At 35.6% G+C, this 27,973-nt stretch overlaps 1 protein-coding gene across 4 annotated transcripts; it reads left to right on the top strand.

Annotated features, from left to right (window-relative positions):
- The first annotated feature begins 71 nt into the window (after positions 1–71).
- Positions 72–27,554, top strand: cep104 (centrosomal protein 104). 4 transcript variants are annotated; one of them, XM_067394747.1, is made up of 22 exons: positions 72–212; positions 840–966; positions 1,176–1,349; positions 1,457–1,595; positions 1,682–1,744; positions 4,239–4,315; positions 4,403–4,583; positions 4,694–4,849; positions 5,893–6,105; positions 10,335–10,541; positions 10,883–11,050; positions 12,743–12,916; positions 15,419–15,595; positions 17,773–17,973; positions 18,089–18,184; positions 19,878–19,938; positions 20,640–20,715; positions 21,036–21,144; positions 21,248–21,386; positions 21,864–21,931; positions 24,971–25,061; positions 25,330–27,554. In XM_067394747.1, exons 2-22 carry the CDS (start codon positions 854–856, stop codon positions 25,497–25,499), a joined length of 2,853 nt encoding a protein of 950 aa, XP_067250848.1. In that variant the 5' UTR covers positions 72–212; positions 840–853; the 3' UTR covers positions 25,500–27,554. The 4 variants fall into 4 exon arrangements, with proteins under 4 accessions (XP_067250848.1, XP_067250847.1, XP_067250851.1 ...); XM_067394746.1 differs by having other exon boundaries at positions 20,637–20,715; XM_067394750.1 differs by lacking the exon at positions 18,089–18,184.
- Positions 27,555–27,973: the final 419 nt, after the last annotated feature.

The raw sequence follows: 27,973 nt of genomic DNA, 5'->3' as shown, positions 1-27,973 counted from the left end.
GGGTTGGATTTTTGTGTCACTACAATATATACTTAGTTAACAAAGTACTGTAAGAAGTGAACAAGCGAGAACAAGAACGATTCGTTCACTTAAATGATTCATTCAGAATCACCGGATTCATTCAAGACCGAAAAAACAACTCGCGCATGCGCACAGGTCTCAGTTGTCAAACGGTGGTTATGGAGATGAACGTAGGCAACTGCTATATTTGGGTAAACGTATTTAAAATTCCTTCTATCAAATAGTTAATATTAAGAATGAATTATTCTGAGCTGTATCTGGTTAATGTGTGATTTGTGATAAAGATCTTCATTGCTGTTTTGGAAGAGTTGGAACCGAAATGTTACTGTTTGATTAGCTACATTGCACGCTAACGCTACATTCTTTACATAACTATCATTGTTATGATTAAGGCCCTTCATAAAATGCAGCAAACCTTATTAGAAAACATTTGCAATATTTAACTGTAAACCACTGATATTAATGTGTTACAACAGGTATTTAGCAATGTGGGAACTTTATGGAGTAGTTTCTAGCAAATGCGTTAAAATACATATACATTTCATTGTTATTGTGAAATTAATAGTTCATTTTATGAACGTTATCTTTATGTTTTTTTTTTCTCGGCCCAAAGATGGCTTAATTCTAAAGATAATTATTTACTCTAAATTCCCTGCTGAAAAATCCAGCATAAACCAGCATATATATATATATATATATATATATATATATATATATATATATACACACACACACACATATTTTGTTAGAGTGTTGGGAGTTATGTAAATGTGTCAGAGTGCTTTGTGATATCATGTTCTGTTCATATCCCTTATTAGAGCACAGGAACGGGATGCCTCATAAGATAGGCTTTACTGTGATCAGCTGGTCTGGTCATGAAGGAAACTACAGTGCCAAAAAGCTGATAGTCCATGCACCCACCGTCACTGGCTGGAGATCCACCAGGTTAATGAATTTTATATTAGTTATGTACGGATATATTTTATATTTGCATTTATTTTAGTTAGGATTAGTTTGAAAGACAAAGTAGGTTGAGTTATTTTGATTAATATGAACTATTAAGGATATTTAATAGCTGATAATAATGGTTGCTTTTATCAAAGAGTACAGTTTTGTAAGAATATTTAATTTTAAGTTGCAGTTATTTTGTGTAGGTTCTGTCCATTTCCTCAGGAAATCATTCTGCAGTTGGTGGAAAGATGTCGCATAAGGAAACTCCAGCTACTGGCCCATCAATATCTGATCCCGTCCAAGATCGAGTTCCACATTGGAGATAAACTGCCAGAGTCTAGCTCGCATCAGCAGGATCATGTTCTCCATAGATTGGGGTAAGGAAAGATTTAAAAGTTCTGGTTCTCTGTTCTGGTCACTATCAAAGTATAATCATAATAATATGTGATCAGTAAGACTGTATTGAATGTGCTGTGTTGTTCAGGTATGTGTCTCTATCTGACAATGAGAAGACTGGTTTCAGAGCCAGAGAGCTGAAGTCAGTTCATGTTGATGCTGTTGGGTCTTACCTGAAGCTCACTTTTCACAGTAACCATGTTAATCAATACAACATTTATAATCAGGTACAAACAGATTCATGTGAGGAATTAAGGTAGATTTGTTAGGTAGATCATATCATTGCCATCTCACATTCTTTCCTATATTCTAGGTTGCATTGGTGGCTCTAAATATTTTGGGTGACTCTGTGGATGGAAATGACATTGGGACAGCAGTAAGTAACTGTTTGTTTATAGGATTGTTCTCTTCACATCCCCCAGGTGGCGATAGATTACATTTAAGAATGATTTAGCAGAGAGTTTGGACCAATCCTTTATTTGATGTTTCAGCCTGGAGTGTTCAGCTTTACTTACAATGATTTTTAGAGACTTTTCCTCATTAGGCAGTACAACCAAACAAATTTAACAATGCTTTCTGATTTTTTTTTTCTTCTTCTTTTTTCTTAACTGTGGCTTGTTCAGTTGTAGAGAGACATTGACAAATGTTGTGAATGATTCCTTAATGTTTGCCTGAGCATTTGGATCATTGTGATTCATCATTCAGAACTGAATCGAGAATACTTTTGAATTCTAGTCTAGCTCCTGAATTTGATTTAGACTGCAAACAGGATGATGATTTTAATTTGAGAAAGTAGAATTTAAATGGTATAAAATGTTAATTTACTCACAAATTGGGGGTATGTCCAGAAACATTAATGTCAAATAATCAATATTAAATGACACCTATAGAAATTTGTATTAAATTTGTGTATTATATTTTAATTTATATATTATAATTTAATTTTAAATTAATTAGTTTGACCTAAATAATTTACTTAAAGTTTTCATTTTCTGAAACGATAATGAAATTAGATAAAACAATGTGGTGAACATTATTTGCTGATAATAGCAAAACAAAATGATAAATTATGTAAAATATTTTTTTTTTTCATGATGAATTAATTAAAACATGTCTAATAAGTTGAAATTAAAGGGATAGTTCACCCCAAAATGAAAAATCTGTCATAATTTACTCCTCAAGTTGTTCAAAACCTGTATGAATTTCTTTCTTCTGCTGAACAAAAAAAAAAGATAGTTTGAAGAATGTTGGTAACCAGTCAGTTAATGGGCTCCATTGACTTCCATAGTATTTTTTCTCTCTCCATACTATGGACGTCATTGGGGCCCATCAACAGTTAAGCTACCCATATTCTTCAAAATATCTTCTTTTGTGTTCAGAAGAAAGATGTTCATACAGGTTTTGAACAACTTGAAGGTGAGTAAATGATGACAGATTTTTCATTTTTGTGTGAACTATTCCTCTGAGTAAGTAATGATTTTTTTGTTGTTGTTGTTTTGACTAATGAAATTCCTTGGTTTGCAATTGCAAACCATTTGCTGTCATTCCAGTTCAGATTCCAGTTCAACATGCCATGGCTAAATAAATTTAATTTCTAACCTGTGAATTGAAAGAGAGACAATGATTAGATACAGGTTTTGCCTGACCCTGATTTGGATGCTTTATTACAACATACCAAGCACAACAGAACTGTTAATCATAATACTTGTATGCATCAGTTTGTTTTGTTTTTGTGCCTTGAGGTTTAAATATTAATTTAACATTTAAATAGTCTTACATCAATAGCACCTGATGAGCATTTCTGCGTATAAGTGTGTTGTATTTTTTGAGCGGGTCTAATGGTTTGTTGGAATGTGAATCTGTGTAATATGAGCCTGAGCTCCATAAGCAGAGCTTCAAATCAGATCACTCATCGATATATCTACATCACCGTAACTCTCAGCCCTCCCCCATCTCCTTCACTCACTCCTACTCCCCCCTTCTTTGTTTCTCATGCTCTCTTTCTCCTCTTACTCTCACCTTGTCCCCCCCCCCCCCTTTTTCCTCTATGACTTCCTCTCTCTCTCGTCCTCTCCCACCTTGCTAACAATCTCTGCATTGTTAATCTCTAATCCCTCTCTCTCTCTGTCCAGGCTGGAGTCTCTTTGTGTTATCCAGGACTCTGGTGATAATACGTTTTGGTTCACAGGCAGAAATCAAGATTTTTAACCTTTGTTAGTTGGAAAGATAATAATAGTCCAAAGACGTTGGTTGGATCACAGGATGTGATGTGTTATTTACATTTGCCTGTATAAGTGAAATGTACATAAACACTCTATCGTTTGTTTGTAGTCTGTAAAAGTTTTAAAATGCTTTTAAGTCTCATGTGCTCACCAAGGCTGCATTTATTTGGTCAACAATACTATTGTGAAATATTATTAATTTTAAAATGATTTTTTTTTAGGTTAATATATTATAAAGTTTTATTTATTCTTTTATCATATGACGATAAAGCTGACTTTTCAGCAGCCATTACTTAATGTCACATGATCCTTCAGAAATCATTCTAATATGCTGATTTGTTGCTCAAGGAACATTTCTTCTTATGGTTATAAATTTAAAACATTTGTTCTACTTAATATTTTTGTGGAAACCATTGTTTTTTTTTTAAATGCATAGAAAGTTCAAAAGAACAGCATTTATTTGAAATAGAAATTATTTATAACAATGTAAACATCTTTAGTGTCACTTTTGATCAGTCTAATGCATCCTTGCTGAATAAAAGTATTATTTAAAAAAAAAGAAAATCTAACTGACCCCAAACTTTTGAACAATTAGTGAATTTGTTTTTAATAAAACTATTTTTTCCCTGTTTCTTGTTTTTGTCCCAGCTAAACAGAGATCAGGTGATTGATCAATATCTAAACAACAGCCAACACAGCTCAGCATTGGATGGCACATACACTGGGTAAAACCTGAAGCTGTTTTGCATTACAATAAATGTATGCATGCAGTCCTCTGTCTTTCTCTTGGGTTTACTCTTTTTATCTTGCAGGCTCTCGAGTTATAAATGTGAATCTATCTCGCCCCTCGATGACTTGGCGTTTGACATGTATCAAGACCCTGAGGTGGCACATATCATTCGGCTGCTGGACCAGAAAAAACAGGACATGGTTCGGGAGGAAAGATTTGATCTGGCCAAAAAACTTAAACAAGCTATTGCAGACCTGCAAAAGGTAATTGGATTTGCCTTATTTGTCTGACATGTCCTATGTGTAGTTTAATAATGTGTTTCACACTAAATCTCAGATAAGTGTTTAACAACCTTTTCGTATTTTCTCTTTAGGTGGGCGAACGTTTGGGCCGGTATGATGTGGAGAAACACAGTGCCATAGAACGAGAGGACTATGACATAGCCAAGCAGAAAAAGGAACAAATGGAGGCTTACAGGCTCACGGTCTACCAGCAGCTGGAGCTTCACAACCTGCTGGACATCAGTCAAGTAAACATCCATCCATCCAGTCACATAAACAGTACCATTCAAAAGTTTGGGGTCAATTTTCAGAAATAATAATAATACTTTAATTAAGCAAGATTGCATTAAATTGATCAAAAATGCCAGTAAAGACATTTACCATGTTACAAAAAATATATTTCAAATAAATTATCAATTTTAATTTATCGAGGAATCCTTAAAAAATCCTTGAAAAATGTATCATGGTTTTAACAAAAATATTAAGCAGCAAAACTGTTTTCAACATTTAATATAATAAAAGTTTCTTGAGCACCAAATCACCATATTAAAATGATTTCTAAAGAATCATGTTACACTGAAGACTAGGCTGCTAAAAATAATTTAGCTTTACGTACATCATAATACATTAAAATAGAAACAGTTATTTTAAATTGTAATAATTTTTCCCAATATAACTGTTTTTACTGAACATTTGATTAAATAAACACAGCCTTGAGCATAAGAGACTACTTTCAAAAACAAACCTTTGACCCTAAACTTTGGAACAGAAGTTTATGTCCATCCATCCATCCATTACACTTCGCAGAAGCCAATTAATGACTTCATTCCTGTGTGTCTCTCTTAATTTTTTTTCTGCATTTAATACACGAATAATGCAACTCTTGTGTTGTGAAGGCCCCTAGCTCCAGTGAGATTAGTACTCTGATATGGCAGTTTCCCAGCTGAATAGTGATTGTGCTGGTTCTCCTGATATCAGGTGCATGCTTCTTACTCGTCTGAGGCCAGGAGACATACTTATAAAGCAGACAATGAATGACTTGGAAAGTCATAGAGTGCTCTGTTTATGTGTGACTTCCGTTTCATGCCGACTTTAAGCGAGCATGTATTCCGACAGACCTTTATCTGTTCTGTAAGATTGCCCCCCCACCCCCAAAAATCAATATCTGAAAGAAATCTAGTTCTTAAAATTTGTTGCCATTTTAATAATTTCAGACATATTTATCTTTTTTCTTTTGTTAAGTAACTTTAAGTAAATAATTAAAATGCAATTTTTGTTGTTGTTGTTTTAGATTCACAGAATTTCTGAGCTTTCCAACTCTGAATTTCCCTCTCCACATGCTGGGACACAGAAACACGTGCCTCATCCAGCAGACTCACCCACAAAGAGGAGACAAGGACAACATGTGAAGGAGACAAATGAGCAGGACATTTCAAAACCAGCTAGCCCCAAACACACAGTCGCCCCAACACCCCTCTCTCCTCCTCACGCTTCTAAGATTGATGTAAGTCTTGATGTACACTGATTTAACAGCCATAAGAGAAAATGAGAGTCTGATCTGCTTTTCCCCATTCATTAATATATCTTTCTACAGATACTAGTTTTATGGGTACCTTCTGCTGTAATCCTCAGTCAGATTTATCTGCTTTAATGAAATGCTGCTTCTCGTTCTTTCCACCAGTATAGCTTCTCTTCACCAGTGCCATAATCCAGCTCCATCTTCACTGACTCAAGGCTCTTTGTAGATTTATTATCGGAGCATGTGTGTGGCTTAACATGCTTGTCAGGGATTTGCATTAGTTAGAGTTTTAAGTTTCAACATTTAATTAAAGGGTTTAAAGGTAATTTCTGTGCTACTAGCACAGTACTGTCCCAAACATTGCCAGAAGTTGAAATATCTGGGTGTGTTTACACAATACTGGAAAAATATTTTAGCCAATAATGACATGCATTACCTTTAAAACTACAATTGTCTTTGCAAACCTCTTCATTCACAGTGAATTAGCCTTCTCTGAATTTAAGCACTCTATTATATGTATACACTGCCATTCAATGTTTGGGGTGATTACATGTGTTTTTATTGATAAATAAGAAATTGTGAGCCTAATCTTTCAGAAATATTCAGGTCACGTCACACCAAGTGCGTTTTTGCTGTTAAAAAACGTGAGATGCAGGTAGTGGAATGACAAAAAGCGTGAGGTTTAGAAACGCCATTTTAACTTGAGTGCCACGTTTTTAGAACGCCATGTCATGTGCGAGACACAGGTGCAAAGGTTTAAGCTGTGTTTCGATTGAAAAACAATGGAAAAAATGCGCAGTGGAATGGAAAACTGTGTGAACAGTGCGCCTTTACCACTGCATACCTCAAAACTGTCACTTCAGCTTACATTTTTGTTTTCCTGCAGGTCATTCTGTTAATTAGCTTTGAAATAACTTGTTAGATGAGAACACAGTTTGTAAAAGTAAATTATGGGATTTACATTTAAATTCATGACAGGTGTGCAGGGATGACAGGTACATCTGTTTCCCAGTGTAAAGTAAACCCTTAAGGTCTTTACCTCACAGTGAAGTATTATATTTCTGCTTATGAAAGAAAGTTAGTTATTTCAGTTATTTTTGGCATTTCATTCTGTTCTTAACACTGAACCAATTATTTTTTCATGACTTAAAGGCTTAAAGGGCTATATGTAAGATTTTTTGCTCTAAAGCTGGGCACACATTTAACGACTAGCTAAAACATTCTAAGACTGAGCTCAACATACTAGCGATTTTTTTCCTGTGACTGAAGCAGATTTATATACTTACACATGGAATTTGAACACCGTCTGCAATCGCCAACTGAACGCAAAACTGGCTCTGACTGGACGCGTTTGAGCGCGATCAGTCATAAGTATCAATTTACATTCATAATCGGCCTTACAATCGTTAAGTGTGTGCGCGGCTTAAGTGATCCTGGGCGGAGTAACTTCCTGTTGACGTTCGAAGGGTTGTCAAACAAAACAGAGGCTAGCTAGACCCTCCCTCCTTCTCCTCCCCCTCCCCTCCGTGCTTCCTGAAACAGTCATGAATGCCAATTAAAATCATTCTTGTCGGTTATTGGCTGGAGCGTGTTTATTATGTTTCGTGGTCCAGGCTGCACCAGTTTGTTTTTATTGCCGTTTTCGGAGCTTGTGGCGACTACAGAGACCGCGTTTTTTTACAGTGTGTTCAGGGGACAGGCAGCTATCGGATAATGAGGAGATGTTTGCTGTATGTGACAAAAAAATGTTTTGGCCTAAATACGCATGACATCACTTAGAGCACCTTTAATAAAGCCTAAAAATACCCCAATATGTTTTTAGATATTTAGGAAACATGCTAAGTTCACCTAAATGCTTCTCAGAAAAACAATGCTACAGCCAGATATTCTACTTTGAAATGTACGTTCCGTGTCAGAATGTCTTTGTTTTGGTCTGTGTGAAACTGCGTGCTGCCGGTTTATCCAATAGTATTTCGACATCACAGGTTGCCAGCATAGACTGTAAAAAAATATGGACGTAGCGTCCGTGACGTCACCCATAGAGTTCTGAACAGCAGTTTTGACGCCTAAATGATGCCACGGCCATCTTAGCTGCGCGTCACCGCACGTCACTCCCTGATAACTGAAAATGGGCAAAGAGGCGGGGAGGTGGTTTGAGCTGATATAACTGGTTGCTGAAACCACGCCCGTCTAGCTCGACGTGACCATGTTAGCAGGCAAAGGAGCTATCTATCTATCTTAGATACGATCTAAAATATTAATGAAGATAAGTTTTATCATCAGAACGTTCTAAAGGTTTACTGTCAATCTACGGTGTTTTTTTAAGATATAGATCCTCCAACACCAGTAGTGTTGGGTGTGCAAATAACAACATGGAAAATCAAATGGGACTTCATACCTTTATAATGAAATAGAGATCGCGAGATGAATCCAATCTGTGGCACTTGGGTAAAATATGAGTGTCCATTGCAAAACAAAAAAACATGTCACATTTCTTCTGAATGATCCGCTCTCTGTCATGGTTCTTCAAGAAAGGATGCAATCTGAACAGCCTTTATCTTGTAAAACTGTATACGATCGTATTTAACAAACAAATGAGCCTGTGTCCAAAGTATATTTTTTGCAAAATAGTGCAGCAGTTTTAGTTATAATATCCAAGCAGTGCTGTCGGATTTTGATATCCTCCCGCCATTGTCATTGTAGTAAATCTCACAACCAAAACTTTCAGCCAATGCCACGATCCAACAACGTGTGTTCTGTTTCTTCCGCATGCATGCACATCTACACAGACACACATCAGTCTCGAATATTATGCAGCAAGCCATATTTTATAATTGTATAAAACAATCGAGAAAAAAAGCACAAAAACGGCTTAGATGCCAAATTCAACTGCAGCTGAGGTAACATGACGGCTCACAGACAGCAGCGCAATCTACCTGTCACTCAAGTGACCACGCCCTTAATTATGCAGAACTTTAAGGCTTAATATAATTTAAACGGATAAGTTATAAAAAAATTCACCCCCCTCAGAGTTGTCATGAAGGACAAAAATAGCAGTATAGACCAAAACCACAATTTTTTTCTGCTATAAACTTGGCCAATTTAACATGGGACTCTATGATATTCTGCTCTCTTTTGGAGCCTGTCCCTAGCGGCCAGTCGATGAATCGCAGTTTAAGTTACTTCCGTATTGGCTTCACGAGAGAAAGGGGGAGGTTGCCGCTTGGTTGCCAGTTGGCACGTATTGCAGCCATGGAAACCAGCAAACAAACTGGGTCAGAGAATCGCAGATTCTAACCCAACCTAAAAAGCCTCTGCTGCATCCATCTAAAAATCTCTATGAATGACAGCATATTAAAACACAAATAAATCAACTCAACAGCTTACAGTGTCTCCTCAGCTTTCATTGTCAATTGCGCTCCCTCTTGTTGCGTGTCCTTGGCCACCTGCGTCTTTGAACGAGGGGGCGGGGCAAACAATAGTTTGAATTTGGACTGCAGTACCTATTTCGACCACTGGGTGTCATTCCTACATAGAGCACCTTTAAAGGTTTAGTTCACACAAAAATGAAAATTCTGTCATTTATTACTCATCTTCATGTCGTTCCACACCTATAAGACCTTTGTTCATCTTTGGAAAACAAATTAAGTTATTTTTCATGAAATCCGAGAGGTATATGACTTGTCCATAGACAGCAATATAACCACCACTTTCAAGTTCCAGAAAGGTACTAAAGACATCGTTAAAGAAGTTGACATAACTGCAGTGGTTCAACCTTAATGCTGTGAAGCAACGAGAATACTTTTTGTGCGCAAAAACAAAACAAAAATAATGACTTTATTCAACGATTTTTCCTCTTCCCTGTCAATTTGTTACACAGTTGGTGCAGTGAACGCATTGCAGAGCTTCTGTGTTTACGTCCGAAAGTGGGCTCAGTATTGGCGGAGGCTGTGTTCACATGAGCACCATGACACGTGCATGTGATGCTGACACAGGAGCCGGCCAATAACGAGTCGGCATTTTGACATAGAACCTGGAAGGGCTGGACGTAAACAACATAGTTAATGACAGAAGTTTCATTTTTGGGTGAACTAATCCTTTCTGCTAATGTTTTGTATATATGAATTCATTAATTTTTTTTTTCTATGGGGACTTTAAGACCCTTCTTTATATGAAACATAATGACTAAATAGCATGTTTGTGTGTTTTCACAGATCAGCTCCCTTCCTTATGATGAGAGGCCTTTACCTGCTCTTAGGAAGAGGTTGAGTGATCAACCAGTCAGTGAGATCGATGAGATGCCTCCTCAGACAGACACAAGCACTCCACGTAGCCCTGGGTCCTCAGGACAACCAGAGCCACTCACAGAGAAAGCTCAGAGAGAGGCCAGTCTGCCCATTGAGATCTATGGAGACTCTCTGGTAAGACACACAACATTTACAGCTTCCAATTGGTTGATTTGATCAGTTTGTTTACATAATGGGGCTAAATGTTTCATTCACAAATTGTACTAATCTTATTCTTAATCTGAAGTCAAATTGGTTTGGAAGAACATAAGGTTGAGTAAATTATGGCAGGGTGACTTATCCCTTTAAGTATTTAACATCTCACTGAGATGTCCGTCTATTACTGTTGTTTACAGTCTCACAGCACTGGGCAAACTCGATACGACAAAAGTCAAAAGGTCAGCTGGTGTATTCCGTTTGTATGCCGTTTCTGGAATGTGATCCTCATGTTGTCTCTGGTTGTCTGTCCTTCCAAGGTGGCAGGGGCCTATTCAAAGACGTGGTCTTACAGGGAGGATGCTTTGCTGACAGTCTACAAGAAACTGATGGAGGTTCCCCCCGGTACCCCAAAAGCAGAACTACGGAGCATGACAAGAGCAGCTGTGTTCCTCTGCAAGAAAGCGCTCACAGATAAAGTGTCATCTGTACGAGAACTCTCACTCTTATCTTTATTTTACCCTTTTCTCCGATTTTATCACCCCCTTATTTTGTTTCTCAGACTCTCCTTCTCTCTTTCTTTCTCTCACCCTCTCTTTCTAATTTCTCTCATGCTCCCTTCTTTTCAGTTTCATTTCAGGCTAAAGACAGAACGGCACCATCAGCACAACTGATAGTCGTGACTGTTTAGCAGGTGTCGTGTTCTGTCTAGTATTGTGGATTATCTGTAGAAGTGATACAGCAACAAATGTAGTATAAAGCCTGGCTTATCTCTCCAAAGAGTGAACTGCAATAGAGCAACATTCTGCTAATGTTGGGTATGAGCAGGAGGAGATGGACCACTTGTAGAAGAATGAATGGGAGATTTGGGTAAATCGTAATGCTCATAGAGAAATTGGAGTTCCTTACGGTTAAACAGGCTAATTTTCTTTTTTGTTTGAGGCATCGTCTGCTTTTTTTCCATTAGAACTTGCACCCTCAATACCTGGATGTGCTTAAAAAATGTGTTTACTTTGAAAATGAATTTTAATTTGTGTTAACCATGGCCAAAAAAACATCAATCACATTCGCTTGAAGTATATGAATTGGTTTTGTTGTGTATCTTTATTGGATACTATAAAATTAAATTGTTTAAATTTAATTTTAAAACTGACAATCTGACCCTTTCTGATACAAGTGAAGGTCTACTAAAGAAAATATCTGTCACCACTCATGTGTCTTCTAACAACTTTTTACCTCAGTGGTAAATTTACCAGTGTTTTTTCTTTGTAACAGTGACACATATATAAAATATTCTTTACAAGAATAAGCAACCAAAACGAAAATATGAGCAACACAATGACAAACTGTTTTTTATAAATATGCATGGACAAAACAGCTTAATGTCATTGGCACAAAACCATATACTTTAAATTAAACTAAAAATAAATAATTAGAAGTGTTGCATACTGTAAAATAAATTTTGAATCCTGTATATGAGGCTGTTTTAAAAATGTAGTTTACTGTTCATTTTTGCATTGACCTCAGTCTCAGTGATCATTAAAGGGTTTTGAACAGTTTGGCATGAGTAGAGTGCATTGAGTTTAACATGTTGATTAATGAACCTTTAGCTTTTTTGCCTGCAAAAGTTCACTATAGGCTTTTGGGCATTCTCAAAGCACATGCATGTTTGTGTTTGTGACGTGACAGCTGTGTTTTATCATACTGTCAGTCCTTGGATAAATCACTCGAAGTAAAAGTCATGGCCTTTCAGGGTTTCATTCTAAACTGTTTTAAATGGTTGTACTGAGAGTCTGAACAATGTGCCCACTGCTGGGCACATTCCAGTGACCCTCTCCCCGTGGTTATTTAGTTAAACTAACACAGCACAGCATTTAACTGTGTGCTTAAGCTGACCTGTTGATGTTACTCTGCGCCATGTGTTGTTGTAAAGGACTCAGGCGGTTTCTCACACGGCTTCTGTGTGTAATTGCACCTTAACTGAAATTCTGAGGAAAAATGGTTCCATATGGCTCTCAAATTAAACATGCAATTTTAATGAATAAATTTCAAAATCTAATATTCAAGATTTTCTTTGGTTAGATCATTTGTAATGGGTAAATGTGACTATTGAATATAAACCTTGCATGTGAATTTTATTATGTAAAGTAACAACTGTCTCTGTTTGTGTCGCATTTTAGGTATTTCTTGCATCTCTGAATCTGCTTCGAATGATTCTGAGTGAGTTTATTCCCAACCATCAGCTGGGCAAATCTGAGATCAGTCACTGTGTGGAACAGACTTGGAATAATCTTCTCTCTAGGACGGGAGACTCAACCCTGAGACTCAGAACACTAGCTGTCACCTTTATACAGGTCAGTACAGACTTTTGAAATACTTGAAATACTATCTGTATACATCTGTAGTGAAGCGAATCCTGCAGCTATTGAGATCATTGAGTGTGAGGGGAAAAATCCACTGAAAAAATGTCTCTATTTGGCATTCTTTTATGACCTGACTTATTCATAGATGACTGGGAGTGAATACTGTCTGAAGTAATTGCATACGCTAGTGGCCTTTTGAAGTGAACTCACCCATAAACTGGAATTTTTTAAATGTATTTGTGGGTTTCTGTAAGCATGAATGGAGATCTTTTACTGTAACCCTGCTGTGAGATTTCCTCATTTCAATGTACCATATTTTTCTGATACAATTTTATAAACAGGTCTTGCCACAGAATGCTTTAAAGACTTTTAAGGAGTTATGGCTTTCCATCCATGTTTATTAGCTTTGCTGTCTTCTTCATTCTATTGTACTTCTAAAAGTTGACAAAATCATCCTTTAACAGGTATAGCAGTACATTTAAAATTTATAAACAAAAATATTGAAATATTACATTCAGGGGCATGTCTGAAATTTTCATCCAATTAAATGCTTTCTAGAATGGAAAAAAAGTCACCTCTCGCTAAGTAGAATTTGCTTTGAAACAAAAAGTTGTAAAATATGGTTCATCGTTGTGTTTTAAATGCACTTTAAAAGATTTTTTATTTTTTCTGACAAAAAAAAAAAAGTCAATTTTTTTAGTCCTTCAAATATTCAATTACACATTTTGTCTTGCATACTTGGACACATAGTTGAGGACTCAATTATGTAAAACCTGCTGTATCTCCATTATAACTGAGCATGTAAATGTAAGTCGCATGTTATTGTTAACCACTAACTCATAATTTCACTAGACTCATAATTTTATGATTTATGACAAGCTGGCGCTTCAGAATGTTTCCTAGGTGGTTTGATTTGTTCTGGTTAAGATCATGTGAGGAAAGGCTATTAGTTCAGCCTTGCCTCACATGATCTTAGAACAAATTATCTTGTCAAAGTCATCATGTTCTATCTAATAAGAATGGGTATATTTTAGTTTTCTTGGAAGCAGAAGATGTTTTACCTTTAAATAAAATCAGCAAACCATTTAGCATTAAAATAAAACTGTTTAATTGACAAAATGTTTCTTTTTTGAAAATTACCTTCATAAAGAGCATTGTTGGTTTCTTCTGATTTGGCCAAGCATGAGTATTTTTTGTTTTGTGTTGTCATGACCACAATTAATTCTCTCTCTCTCTGTCTAAAAGATCACATTTAATGGTCACATTTAATCATAATTATTTAAAAATCATGCTCTAACGAAACCATGTAGAAATACTGGCCACTCAAGTTGGCTGACATTGAAACGAACCACGTTTAAAGTCACTTTAGTGTGCACAACAATTAAGTTGTAGCATTCCTGCTCAAGTTTTGGAGAGTGATCCATCACTGACAGACACTGATTTGTGTTGGTGTTGTTTGTTGATGGACAGCTTCTGTCTCTGCCAGCATTGTTTGGGAAAACTTCATTGTACTTCTGCTCTATATAAATAAAGACATTTGCGACTCATGCTTCTGGATGGTGGAAAAAGTACGTCAAAAACCTCACCTTCTCATGAATAATTTAAAAAATGTACACTGATACCAATGCTGTAGAATATTATAAATTATACAATCATACATAATATCGACTCAAATCATATTCACTCATTATTGATTAAAGTTCTTGATATGTACCTGATATGTAACATTCTTAAAATATCAACCTCTACCTTCCTCTATAAATAACACATTGTTATTGCAATCTCTCTTGGCAATACATATCAGTTTATTTCTTGGAAAAATGTCTTTTTAGCATGTCTTAAAGGACGTCCACAGTGACGAGATGTCAGCTTGATGTGACGTGAGCGACAGCAGTCATTGGCAATGTATGTGGTTGTGCCTGACTATGTGACAAAGTTTAGCAGAGTGTAACATTATACAACTGAAATCAATCTGCAGTAATGTGATCACCAATGAGAGTTCAGATATGATTTCTCTTGTGTCTGATTCTGTCATCCAGTGTAGGCAAGACAGAGGGGCAGTTAACTGTGAGCAATTTTCCGATACTATATAATTTGTCAAAAACTAAATTGTCCAGAAAATGTCAGAAGTCTTGGGAAAGTTTGATTCATCCATTGACATTTTTAGCAGCAGAAAAACTGATACATTGTCAAGTGGACTGGCATCTTATTTTTGTGTGCATTACTCATTTGTGGTCAGATGTTCAGTGGTTGCGTTAGTTGTGCAGCCCACTAATAACGTTAGAGCAACTAGAATTAGGAACACTTAAAACCAAAACATTATAACAATAAAAAAACTAAAACATTTTATATAAAAATAAATATAAATATTTTTTACACTGAACATACTGGTTTTGATTGCAGTATCTTTTTTAAAGGAATTTCTTAAATGCGTAAGAAACTGTGTTTTGAAACTTCAATGTTGTAACTTCTGACTTTTGGGTTTGTTTGCAGGAAATGGCTTCATTTAAGGAGGTGAGAGCCCTGCAGGCGGTTCCTTTGGAACTCGTCAAACCCATGCAGAGCAGTGTACCCGCTAGACTGGCACTGAGCAGACTGGAACTGTTGGAGAAGCTTCTAGAACAGCTGGGCACCAAGAACTCTGGCTTCACTCTCGACAACGTCATGGGGGTACTGGCCCAACTTCTTCTCTTTCTGAGGAGATGATCTCACTGGGTGTCAACCCAATGGCTCTATACTCAGTCAAGCTGTGTTCTTAAAGTTTAAAGCTGCAGCTTAAAAAAAACCTTTAAAATAGTAGCTTAAAAACTGCAAATGGCTGGTTAGATTTACCGAATAATTAATTATTATTTGCTAGTTTGAGACCACACACACCTACTGGCTTTAGGTGCCAGCTGTGGTGGTGAACGTTTGTAGTCACATTATACATGACATGTACAAACCTAAACTGTGATTTAGCCTCTAAGACCACACAAATATTTAATATTTAACCTTTCTGTTGGGATTTGAAGGTTAATTTCATTCTCAGAGCTATCATTAAGATTCCTGAGGGTTTCATTAGACTGAAACAAAGTGGCCTTTGTATGGCAGAGTGGGTGTATTCTACCCTATGTAATATCTGTTTACGCACAAGGGCTGTTCTGACAGCCAGTTGCATATCCATGGCATAGTTTAAGTGGGTCATCAATGCACTTTCTCATTCGCTCTCTGTCCCAGCAGTTGGTTATGCAAAGTTGTGCTGTTTGAAATTGTACTTCCTTATGGTCTTATTTGCTTCAGTGTTTTCTCTTTTTGTATATTTGCAATGCAAACTTGTGACACTACTGAAACAGAGACTGTGAAATTTCACAAGGATCTGCAGTGTGCACTGTGAGGTTTGCGTCTGTGTTCCGGTTGTATTAAAACAACAGCTACTGATTTTGTGTTAGCTTGGAAATGCACTTGGGTGGCCTGAAGTCTCATTTTCTTCCACATGGTCTAGTTAGAAGGGTAAGGGTTATTTATCAGCCAAAGTTAGAGATTTAAGTTGGAGATTTTTGCCAAAATTCACCTGTAGATTCAATTTTAAAAAGTTTTAGACAAATTCATGCTGAATTTTAATATTGGCCATTTATTGTTACCTGCCATAACATGACAATAATTATCAGCCAGAATTGTAATATTGTTGCATCCCTATTATAGAATTTATGGACTGGATATTAAAGGGGTAGTTTTTTTTTTTTTTGCCCTCATGTACGACTTTCTTTCTTTTATAAAAGCTGTTATATGACCTCAAAAGACTTGGAATATCACACACGAGCATATCCACTTTTTGGAGCTGGACAGATGCTGGCCACTGTAGGGTTTTGTTGTATATGAATAAAAGCAGCCTGGATTTTCTATAGACAAGTAATACAGATTTGGAACATCCTGAACATCCTTTTTTTTTTTTTTTTTAACTTTTTCTTTAAAAGATATACTATTTCAAAAAACACCAATGAATCTGCTCCCAAATGTCATTTGAAAAATTTATTGGATCCTTCTGTTAGTTCGGCCCTTTTTATTGGTGATCTCCCACAAAATGGGTTGCTGTAGGTTACACACAGGGATGGCTGCTAAATGCCTTCTGCCTGCTGGTTTCCTGGGATATGAGATGGGCTTCAGGGCACAGCAGAGAGGCGATTGAGTTTCCTTTAATTAAAATGAGCCTGAGAGCACATGAATGGGATCTGTGTATGGAAAGGGGGAGAGAGAAAAGTGAGAGACAAATATTTTTAATGTAATAACTGGAGTTCATATACAGCCTTTGCTTCTCACATTGTAAAACAGATATGTAAAACATATTTTAACAAAATATTATAGGCTATGTTTAATTTTTTTTTCAGTATGTAAAAATTGGTTGGTTTGTTGTCATACATTACTGTTCAAAAATTTGGGGTAGGTAAGATTTTTAAATGCTCTCCAAAATACAGTAAAAACAGTAACCGTTAAAATAACTGTTTTCTATTTATTCCTGTGATGGCAAAGCTGAATTTTAAATGATCCTTCAGAAATCACTCTAATATGCTGATTTGGTGCTTAAAAATGTCTTATTATAAATGTTTTTTTAGGATTCTTTGATGAATATAAAGTTCAAAAGAACTATTTATTTAAAATATGTTTATGTAACAGTGCAAAAGTGTTTTACTGTCACTTTTGATCAATTTTACACATTCTTGCTGAATAAAAGTATCAATTTCTTTCTTTTGAACAAACATTCTTACTGACCCCAAACTTTTCAAAGATAGTTTATCAATTCTACAATCACTTTACTATATTTAAATGAATTATTAATTAAATATACTTGTGTGTGATGTATGTTGTGTTAGTTTCTGGCAGGTGGATTGGAGCACAGCGCCGCATCAGTGCGCGAGCTCTCCGTGAGAGTTGTCCAGGCTATGTACAGTCTTCACGGTAAAGCGGTTATGAATTATCTTCCACCTGATGACACCAGCACACGTAAAAACGTCCTCTACAAAAACCTTTTCGACTCGCTCACCAAGTTAGACGGAAACAACATCAATATGCAGGTAAAACCGGTCTGGAGAGCATTATCAGCGTTGAGTTACATTTAAAAGCTTGGAATGTTTGTGCGTGGGATACTGCATTCAGTTTAAAGAGTCCCTCTGTCTGTCTTTACTTCAGAAGCCAAAAAAAGTGTCAGAACAAGAAGATGGTGAGAGAGAGAAAGAAGAAATCAGGAGCTTACAGGAGCAGCTTGCAGTGCTGAAGGAGATCAGTGTAGGTTGAGTGGCCAGAGGTGGCCTAATCTATCTCTTCTTTTCTGTTTTTAATGCTCTCACATAAAATGGCCTCCTTTACGGCTGGCATTAAAAGTGAACTATGTAAGATTTTTTTATGTTAAATACAAGTTTATTGTTCATTGACTACTATTAGTATGCCATTCATAGGATTATAACCCCTAAAAGTATAAATGTTGAGTCCCCCATGCACCATCAAAACATTGAGAGCAGTTTGCTAGGATCTGTCAGTCTTTTCCCAGCTCAATATATAGCGAAAGTTTTAGGCATGGCTACTGTAGCAGGTGGAGCCAGGGTGTTTAGCCGGTGTGGGACCATTGCTTGCACGTTATGTGGGAAAACACTTTAAGCTTTGGTTACAGAAGTGCAAGCCAAAAATCATTCCATTTAGATTCAACATGTCATGAACACGTCAAAGTGAATGAGACTTGGATAGCTGCAGGTTATAGTGGGCTTGCCAAAAGGTACACAATGCTACAACATAAACTAACCCCTAACCCTACCCCACACCCTAACAGGCAGCTTTCAAGCTTTAAAGACCTTTCCAATTGCACGCCCATTACTCTGACATGCAGATACCAACAGTTGAAGCAAATGGGTCATTATGATGCTACGTGCTATGTAGCGAATTAACTCAAATGGGAAATATTAATAATTATTCACAACTCAATATGATTTATTAATTATGATTAATTATGAATATGTAAATCTGTTACTCAGATTAACTGGATATAGCTACGTTAATCTTAATATTACAATCAATTAACCTGTTGTCCAGGGAACACTAAGTGTTGATTTTTTAATAATTATAAAATTTAATAATTAAAAATAAACATTTCCCAAGTGGTTATATAGAGAATACATAGGATTAAAGGAGTTTATTTGTCCTTCTCAGAAAGAATGAAGTCAGAGTCACTAGTCTCTGCAAAATTCTTCCTGATCGTAAAAGTTCCAAGTATCTGTAACAGGACACCTAGTTCTGCCTGTGGTTTAGCTACGCTTGGGATGCTAGTTGCAGTTTTAGGGGGATGGGTTCACAGAGCTTTCATAGAGTAAGTTTATGGGTAATTCCTTAAATATAATGAGTAATTTTGTGTGCCTGATTGGTCCAGACGCTACAGCTACAATGGGACACTTCAGTACAATACAGCATCATCATGCACTCGTTCAGAAAGACAAATGTACCACTTTATAATGTTTACTTGCACCTGGTGCAGATACGTTATATGCATTTATTATAAGCAAGACGCTCATGTTCGCTTACAATGTGTTAGCCTATTCAATTGCGTACTCATGACACATAGCAATAAAGCTAAAAGTATTCCCAATATGTTGGACCTTTTATTGAAAGTAGCATTCTTTTGCCTGTTGAGACATGCCTTCACAAGCACCTGTAAGAGCTGTTTTTGTGATATTTGAGTATTTGAGCACAACGCAACGGTGTTTGCGAGTTTGTTTTGAAATATGCTTTATTTTTGTAATTCCACTAGGTGCCACTAGTGTGGCAGAATCTACATACTTCACCTTTAACATTTCTGTATCTGAAAGTTCTTTAGCTGGATTGCATGTGCACCTAGACTGAATGGTTATAGAGTGCGCTTGTCCCTTTTGGCCAACAGATGTGCAAATAGATAAATCCATAAATTAATTAAAGATGTGAATCTGTGTTTTAGGAGAAAGGAAAGGAAAATACCAAAGAACCTGAGAAAAAAGCTGAGAAGGCGGCCAAATCAGGTTTGTGTAAACTGGTGTATGTGTGTGCTGCTTACATAATGTAACTGTCTTTGTGAACCCTTTTAGTAAAGATCAATTAAAAATCTATATAATTGCAGCAGACACTGCAAATCATGCACAAGCTAGTCTATCCACCATCCACCTATCAAGAAATGTTGATACCATCTTGATTTGTTCATGTTTTTCAAGTCAGCTTAATCACCGTTCTATATTAATGTGCTGTTTTCATTGAAGCACACAGACGCATATGTCACTCATGCTGTTTTTAATGACGGACACACGCAAATGTCACTTGGAGATCACACTGCGCACACACAGAAACATTCAGGAGCATAGAAACTTGTCAACGCTGATATTTCTGAATCGCTGAAACACTTTAATTAATTTTACTTGTACATCACAACTAAAACTATTACTAAAATGAAATAAAGCTGAAATAAAATAAATAAATAAGAAAATGTAAAAAAGTACTAAAATTACTAAAACTAAAAAACAAATAAAGCACAACAAAACTGATAAAACTTAAACTCAACATGAAAATTAAAAATATAAAGAAAAAAATTCATTCAAATGATTACTCAATACTATAATACTATATAAATAATTCTAAAATAACACATGTATATCACTGCAAACCTTAAATGGTAAAGTCAGTCTGAACAGAACGTGTGGGTTAAATATGTTCCTTTATGTTTCAGCAGGTGTTAAGAAGGTAAACCAGTCTGTCCCTGCTGATGCGAAAGGCAGCCAATCATCTGCTGCGAACTACCTAGACAAGTAAGTAAGCAACTCTTGTCACTTCTTTGTTGACTGTCAAGTGAGCGGTCTAATTCTCCTAGTCAGTGAAATATCCATCTACACAGAGTCTCTGGTTTAGTTGCACTCTGCAAATGTCAAGCCTTTGTATTGTATAGCTGTTATGAATTTATAATATAATCTTACCAAGACATCTGGAAAATGATAGCATAATGTTCAGTGCTAATGGTCTCTCATTTAATCAGTTTTTCTTTGTACTCCTGGGAAAGAGCCTTAATAACATGTTGAGTGAGAAATGAAAGATCAGATCAGAGTTGATGCTGGTGCTGTTTTGTGTGTAGTCTGTGTATTTTCTGTGGGGAGAGAGATGTGTCATTCACTGAGGACGGGCTCGACCTGCACTACTGGAAACACTGCCCGATGCTGCAGCGTTGCCTTCAGTGCAGACAGGTACACACACAAACACTCTCTCTCATATTCTCATATTTCAAAATGTTTAATATTGGTTCTCACTGTCCAGAGTGTTAATGTAGTATGTTTGTGTGTTTGTTAGGTTGTGGAAATTGCGAGTCTGACAGAGCACTTGCTGACAGAGTGTGAGCGGAGGGCAGATTTCACCCAGTGTCCTCTCTGCTCCGAAGCCCTCACCCGAGATAAGCTAACTGAGCATGCTCAGAGCACTGCTTGCAATCGTGAGTCCTTTGTGTGGATGCACAGTGTTTTTACTTCATACTCAAGAAACCACACTCAGTGCTTTTACAAATGTCACCAGGGTCCAAAATTAACACTTGGCAGGTGAATTGATGTAATCCCCATTAATATTTCTTACTGGCCATGGAACTGTATTTTGGAGGGTTTTTATAAAATATATATAGAGAGAGAGAGAGATTTTGTCCCCATGACAGTATTATTTATCTGTTGTACAGTACAGCTTATTGAGTCAGTTGCCACATCAAATACTACATCAAATACCTTCTCTCATGTCAAACACAGATTATGCTTTATTTTTCTCATATTTTCTTTTTGGCAGCTTATTTTACATATGTCATGACATGGACTTCTTAAGAAAAAATTAATTCCACTAACCAACTGGCAAGTAACTGCACCTTATTTACTTGCTGAAGGCGATTTTTTTCTTAACATGAATTTATTCTTTTGTCTTTTGTCAGCACCAGTTTCTGGAGAAAATTGTAATCACTGTCCTCTCTGCCATGAAAACTTCACCTCGGGGGAGGAGGTGAGATCACACATAAACACACCTACCCTACATCATCAACTAATTAGTTTGTTGTCATTAACAACAAAATCAGCTGTCATTATTTGTTAAGGCTAAATAACACTCTTATAACTCTAGAAAAGTATTTAGACATCTAGCCAAGTTTCTTACCTTGCACTGATATTAAAATCACAGTCTTTGCAGCTTCCACGATTTGGATCTGTTTATTAATTTTATAATTAAATTTAGCTCAGGTAGGTCAAAAAACACCTTAGGAGAAGCGTTAGGATAACACAACATCAGCAATTTTTTATATATATATATATATATATATATATATATATATATATATATATTAACAACAAAATCAGCTGTCAGCTGTCATTATTTGTTAAGGCTAAATAACACTCTTATAACTCTTATAACTATATATATATATATATATAATATATATAATATATATATATAATATATATTAACAACAAAATCAGCTGTCAGCTGTCATTATTTGTTAAGGCTAAATAACACTCTTATAACTCTTATAACTATATATATATATATATATATATATATATACAGTACAGTCCAGTCCAAAAGTTTGGAACCACTAAGATTTTTTATGTTTTTAAAAGAAGTTTCATCTGCTCACCAAGGCTACATTTATTTAATTAAAAATACAGTAAAAATGGTAATATTGTGAAATATTATTACAATTTAAAATAACTGTTTTTCTATTTGAATATATTTCACAAAGTAATTTATTCCTGTGATGCAAAGCTGAATTTTCATCATCATTACTCCAGTCTTCAGTGTCACATGATCCTTCAGAAATCATTCTAATATGCTGATCTGCTGCTCAAGAAACATTTAATGTGTACAATTGTACAAAATATTTGTGTACAATATTTTTTTTCAGGATTATTTGATGAATAGAAAGTTCAAAAGAACAGTGTTTATCTGAAATCTAATCTTTTGTAACATTATAAATGTCTTTACTGCCACTTTTGATTGATTTAATGCATCCTTGCTGAATAAAAGTATTAATTTCTTTAATTTCTTTTCAAAAAAATAAAAATATAAATTCTTACTGATCCCAAACTTTTGAACGGTAGTGTATAATGCTACAGAAGCTTTGTATTTCAGATAAATGCTGTTCTTTTGAACTTTCTATTCATCAAGGAGTCCTGAAAAAAAAAGTACACAACTGTTTTCAACATTGAAAATAATCATATTTTATCAATGTTTCTTGAGCAGCAAATCAGCATATTAGAATGATTTCTGAAGGATCATGTGACACTGAAGACTGGAGTAATGGTGCTGAAAATTCAGCTTTGCATCAAAGGAATAAATTACTTTGTCAAATATATTTAAATAGTACACAGTTATTTTAAATTGTAATAATGTTTCACAATATTACTGTTTTTTACTGTATTTTTAATTAAATAAATGCAGCCTTGGTGAGCAGACGAAACTTCTTTTAAAAACATTAAAAATCTTAGTGGTTCCAAACTTTTGGACTGTATATATTATAAATGAATTTAAATGTAAAGATTCTTATCCATCACTATGGGCTTGAAAATGAATGTAAAAGTCAAAACTCTCACACACATACTGAAGTGCCTGGTACACTGTTTGGTGTCTTTTATTTCTCTATATCAGCTGAGCTCATGACTGTGACTCTGGACATGTGTTCTCTCAAGAGTTGTTTATAGGTCAGCTCTGAAAAGTCATATGGAGTCCTTACTACAGCTGACAAACAATGTTTTACCAATTCAATGTTTAGCTTATTCTCTGTGTAAAATGCTCTTGCACTCACTGATAATGTCTCATGATATTATTAGACATGGACGTATTGTCCAATTCGTAAACCTGTTTTTTTTTGTTTTTGTTTTTTTTGTGAGGCTTACACTTCCTGAAGTACAGCATGAGATTTTGTCTTCTATACAGTGCAATGAAAATATGGGTAATCTGATTCAGATAGAAAACAGTGTTTAACAATATAACATGAAAACTTTTGAATACAGAGGATATTTTCATGTAGAATAAGTACAATTTACTCTGATCTTCAGATTCAAAACGTTCCACTTTACAATAAGGTTCATTAGTTAACATTAGTTAACTACATTAGTTAACATGAACTAATAATGAACTGCACGTATACAGCATTTATTAATCTTTGTTAATGTTAATTTCAACATTTACTAATAATTAAAATCTTGTTAACATTAGTTAATGCACTGTGAACTAACATGAACAAACAATGGACAACACAGTAACAAATGTATTGCTCATATTTAGTTCATGTTAGCTAATACATTAACTAATGTTTAACTAATGAACCTTATTGTAAAGTGTTACCAACATTCCTCCCCCTTGGCTCTTAATGCATCATGTTTCTTTCTTGAGCATCAGTGAATGTTTGCACCTTTTGTAATAAATGTGTTTGAGTTCCTCAATTATCCACAGTGTAAAAAAGATGGATTTCAAAATCATAGTCACTACTGGAAAGGGTACAAATATGCAGAAGATGCTGGAAAACTAAAGAATTTACGGGACCTGGAGGATTTTTATGAAGAACGGTGGATAGTTTAACGGTTGAGCACAAACAGGGGAACAACCATCACAAAAAAAAAGAAAAAAGAATCAAGCATGTGTAAACTTGAACGGGGTCATTTTTATAAATTCAGCTATTATTTTTCCTTGTGGACTATATGTAAATTATCTTTTTCAGGACTACTAAATAAAAAATACATATGATCACTCTTATTATGTTAAAATAATTCACATTTTGCAGATTCTGCATGGAGCATGTAAACTTTTAGAGAGAGAGAGGGAGAGAACGGTTAATACTGTAAGAGCTGATACTATTTCAGGAATATAAGAAGACTGGTATGAAATCAAGTCTGAAACCTCCTTCATTGGTACAGATTATTTACATGAGCACCCATGATGATAAGTGAATGACTCCAGTATTAAATTGAGAATTACAGGGTCTCTCTCTTTGTCTCTCACGCACACTCCTCATACAGCAGTGTAACAGTGCATGTCTTGTGTGTGCAGGCCTGGAAGTCTCACCTCATGGGACCTGAGGGTTGTAAACAAAACTCACGGAGGAGAGCGGTACAGCAGAGCACTCTTTCACACGCACAAGGTGATCATTCATCTCCCTTAGCCTCAATGAGACCTTTACACTGTCCCCTACAAGCCCATTTTGCCCCTCATTGCCCCATAAATCCCCTATAGATCCCAACTGCCCCATGTGGCCTCCACAATGCCCCAACTCTGAACAGACTGTTCAGTATTTTTTTTGTTCTTGTCAAATTAAATATGGTGTTTACTTCTGAATCTGCCTGAATCAATACTTTCCTCAACATCTAATGTACTCGGGTGTTTGCATTTCTCTTGCTCTTTCCCCTCAGGAAAGACTGTCAGCAGCACAGGTGTCGCTAGAACAACAATGGACATTTCTGAGTCCAAGGCTCGAGGGATGGGAAGAGGCAGTCGCATACCCGCTCCTGCTTCCAGAAACAACAAACACACCAGAATTCCTCCAGGCAAGACCTCTACCCTCCGACTACAACAGGCGTGACGCACAGATTTCATGCTAACTCTAGTAGAATTGCTGGAATAATCTAATGTGTGTGATTCATTGCAAAAATACTCAAATCTACTTCATATCAGGTTTCAAGTAATGCATTGTTGCACTATTATTGCTGTACCGATTTAGAAATATTCCTGGAAGACACAAATAACAATCAGCATCATTTTTCTGAGCACATGCTATCAGTGACACCTCATCTAAACTTTGAACTGAATGTACAAAATCTGAAATATGTGTTGACGGCTTGTGAACAAATTGAGCAGTGTTTTGCTCCGTTTACCTTTTCAGGTAGCTCACCTGGATTTTTTGTGATCTTTTTGAGAATTTGATTGTTGTATATTGTTTTATACTTGTTAGTTTTAGTGTGTTTGTGTTTTATGTGAATATTTTGTGATTGTAGCACTTTGATATTTAATGTTTTTAAAGCAAAGCATTACTAGCACCATAGCCAAAAGTGAAAAGTAGCCTTTGAAGCAAAAAACAAGAAATCAGATTCTGTCCAAGAGATTTGGTCTTTGAACAGGTTCTCATTGTATTGGATTTTCAGATAATTCCCTTACATTTCCTGCGGAACTTGCCTTGAAACATTCATTTTCAACAAAAATGTAGTTTTTCTTGAAGAAAGGCAGAGGCTAATTCAATTCTCAGAACTGCCTTGGTGCTTTTCAAAGAATCATGACTTGGAACAGAGAGTGCCAATATATGAGGCCACTGCTGGAAGACTAAAGAGCCAAGAGTGATAGCATTGCTATTTGGTGACAATGATATGTTTGGTCTTTGCATTTGCTTCAGTATTAGAATAACGCTTGGCCTTGTTTGTTGGCTTGTAAAGGGTTTTGTATGTTGTGTCTGATGTGGTAAATCCCAGGGTATGATCCACATCAAATGCTGTTGTATTTATTTTGTTAAAAAGTGAATGATTCAATCCAGTCATGCTTCTAAAATGATCTAGACAGAAGATATGATAGGATATGAAAGACAGTCCAAGTGGAATAGGCTGATTCTATGCCTGAAAATAAGCCATAATATCACTTTTTAAAGGATTTACGTATAATGAAGACGGAGTATGCAGTCAGAGTTTTCCTTTAGTGGAGATGGAATTTTTAAAGGTACAACCCCAATAAATGTTTCTTTTTAAGAATGTTTTATAATGTCATGCCTGACATACAGTAATGCAGTGTCTGTAGCTCCTACCTTCACTTCTCAGACATGCATTATATAACTGACATATAATAGTTTCATTCATGTTTAGTGACATTACTGAGATGTCTAATATTTAAATATTAAATATTGATTGATTTAAATAAGTAAACCTAAACAATTATTTCAGAGTAGAGAAAGAGTGCTCTAAAAGTGATAACTCAATTTGTTTGCATAGATCGCTGATGCATACCCAATAGTATTAATTTTGCAATCAAATGTCTGAATGTTTATACTATATATAGATAATATATGGATTATAATGGTAGAATACCATGAGATGTTTTTTTGTGTTTGCTTTAATTTAGATTTTCGTCATAGTACCAGAATTGAGAAGCAAAGAAGAGTTTTTGTCTTTCATAGTAAACTGGTTCCAGTGAGCAGAGGAGGTACCTGAAAATGATGCACTAATGTGTATTGTCAGTTTTCAAGGGCGTAATTGCGAATTTAGCGGCCATTTATAAAATTGGTCTGGCCAATTTCCCTGCATTTTCCTCAGGAGCACAGCTTGTCTGTCCAGAATGTCTGCACTTGCAGACATGCAAAAAGAGACACTTTAAAGCTATTACAAAACAAGAGTTTGAAGATTTATACTGCTAATTTTAAGTGTAATATTGTGACCATATAGTAATTCTTTTTTCAAATATTCTATTGCAACTTGAATTGTCACCACATCCTATGTCCCTCAGCTCTTTGTGCATTGATATTAACGGAAGCTAATATCTACTTTGTAACTTTATTTGTTTGAAGCTGTGTTTTAATAAATGTATTTGAATAAAGTTTTTTCACATTCTTTTTTTATCTGTAAACATACTTCACGTATTTATCTTTGTAAAGTTATTTGATTGTGATTAAAAAAAAAAAAAAAAACTAAAACAATATGACAAATGTAAGGTTGATGGTGTTGAATGTTATGCACTGAAAAAAGTCTAACATTGCTGTTCGTTTAATGTGTATTTTCTCGTTGAAATAGCATAAAAAATATATATTTTTTTCATTTTATATAAACATTTTAGTTTATATTTATGGTCGAATCCATTTTTTTTTTTTTACATTGATACAATATAAATTGGCAGCGGGACATTAAACTGACTTTATTAATTTGATCAGAACATTTTTATTAGATTAAGCATGATTTGCACATGCGCATTATTGAGTTGGAGATCCCGCTCTCTGATTAAAAAAACACAAAACAAAAAATGTCCGTCTTTGAACTGTCTGTGAACAACACAACACACAATCTGTTGAGAGGCTAGTTAACT

The sequence above is a fragment of the Chanodichthys erythropterus genome, chromosome 9, assembly GCF_024489055.1.
Source record: "Chanodichthys erythropterus isolate Z2021 chromosome 9, ASM2448905v1, whole genome shotgun sequence".
Taxonomy (NCBI): Eukaryota; Metazoa; Chordata; class Actinopteri; order Cypriniformes; family Xenocyprididae; genus Chanodichthys; species Chanodichthys erythropterus.
The sequence above is the reverse complement of the archived record's forward strand: the minus strand, read 5'-3'. Positions and strand labels throughout refer to the sequence as shown.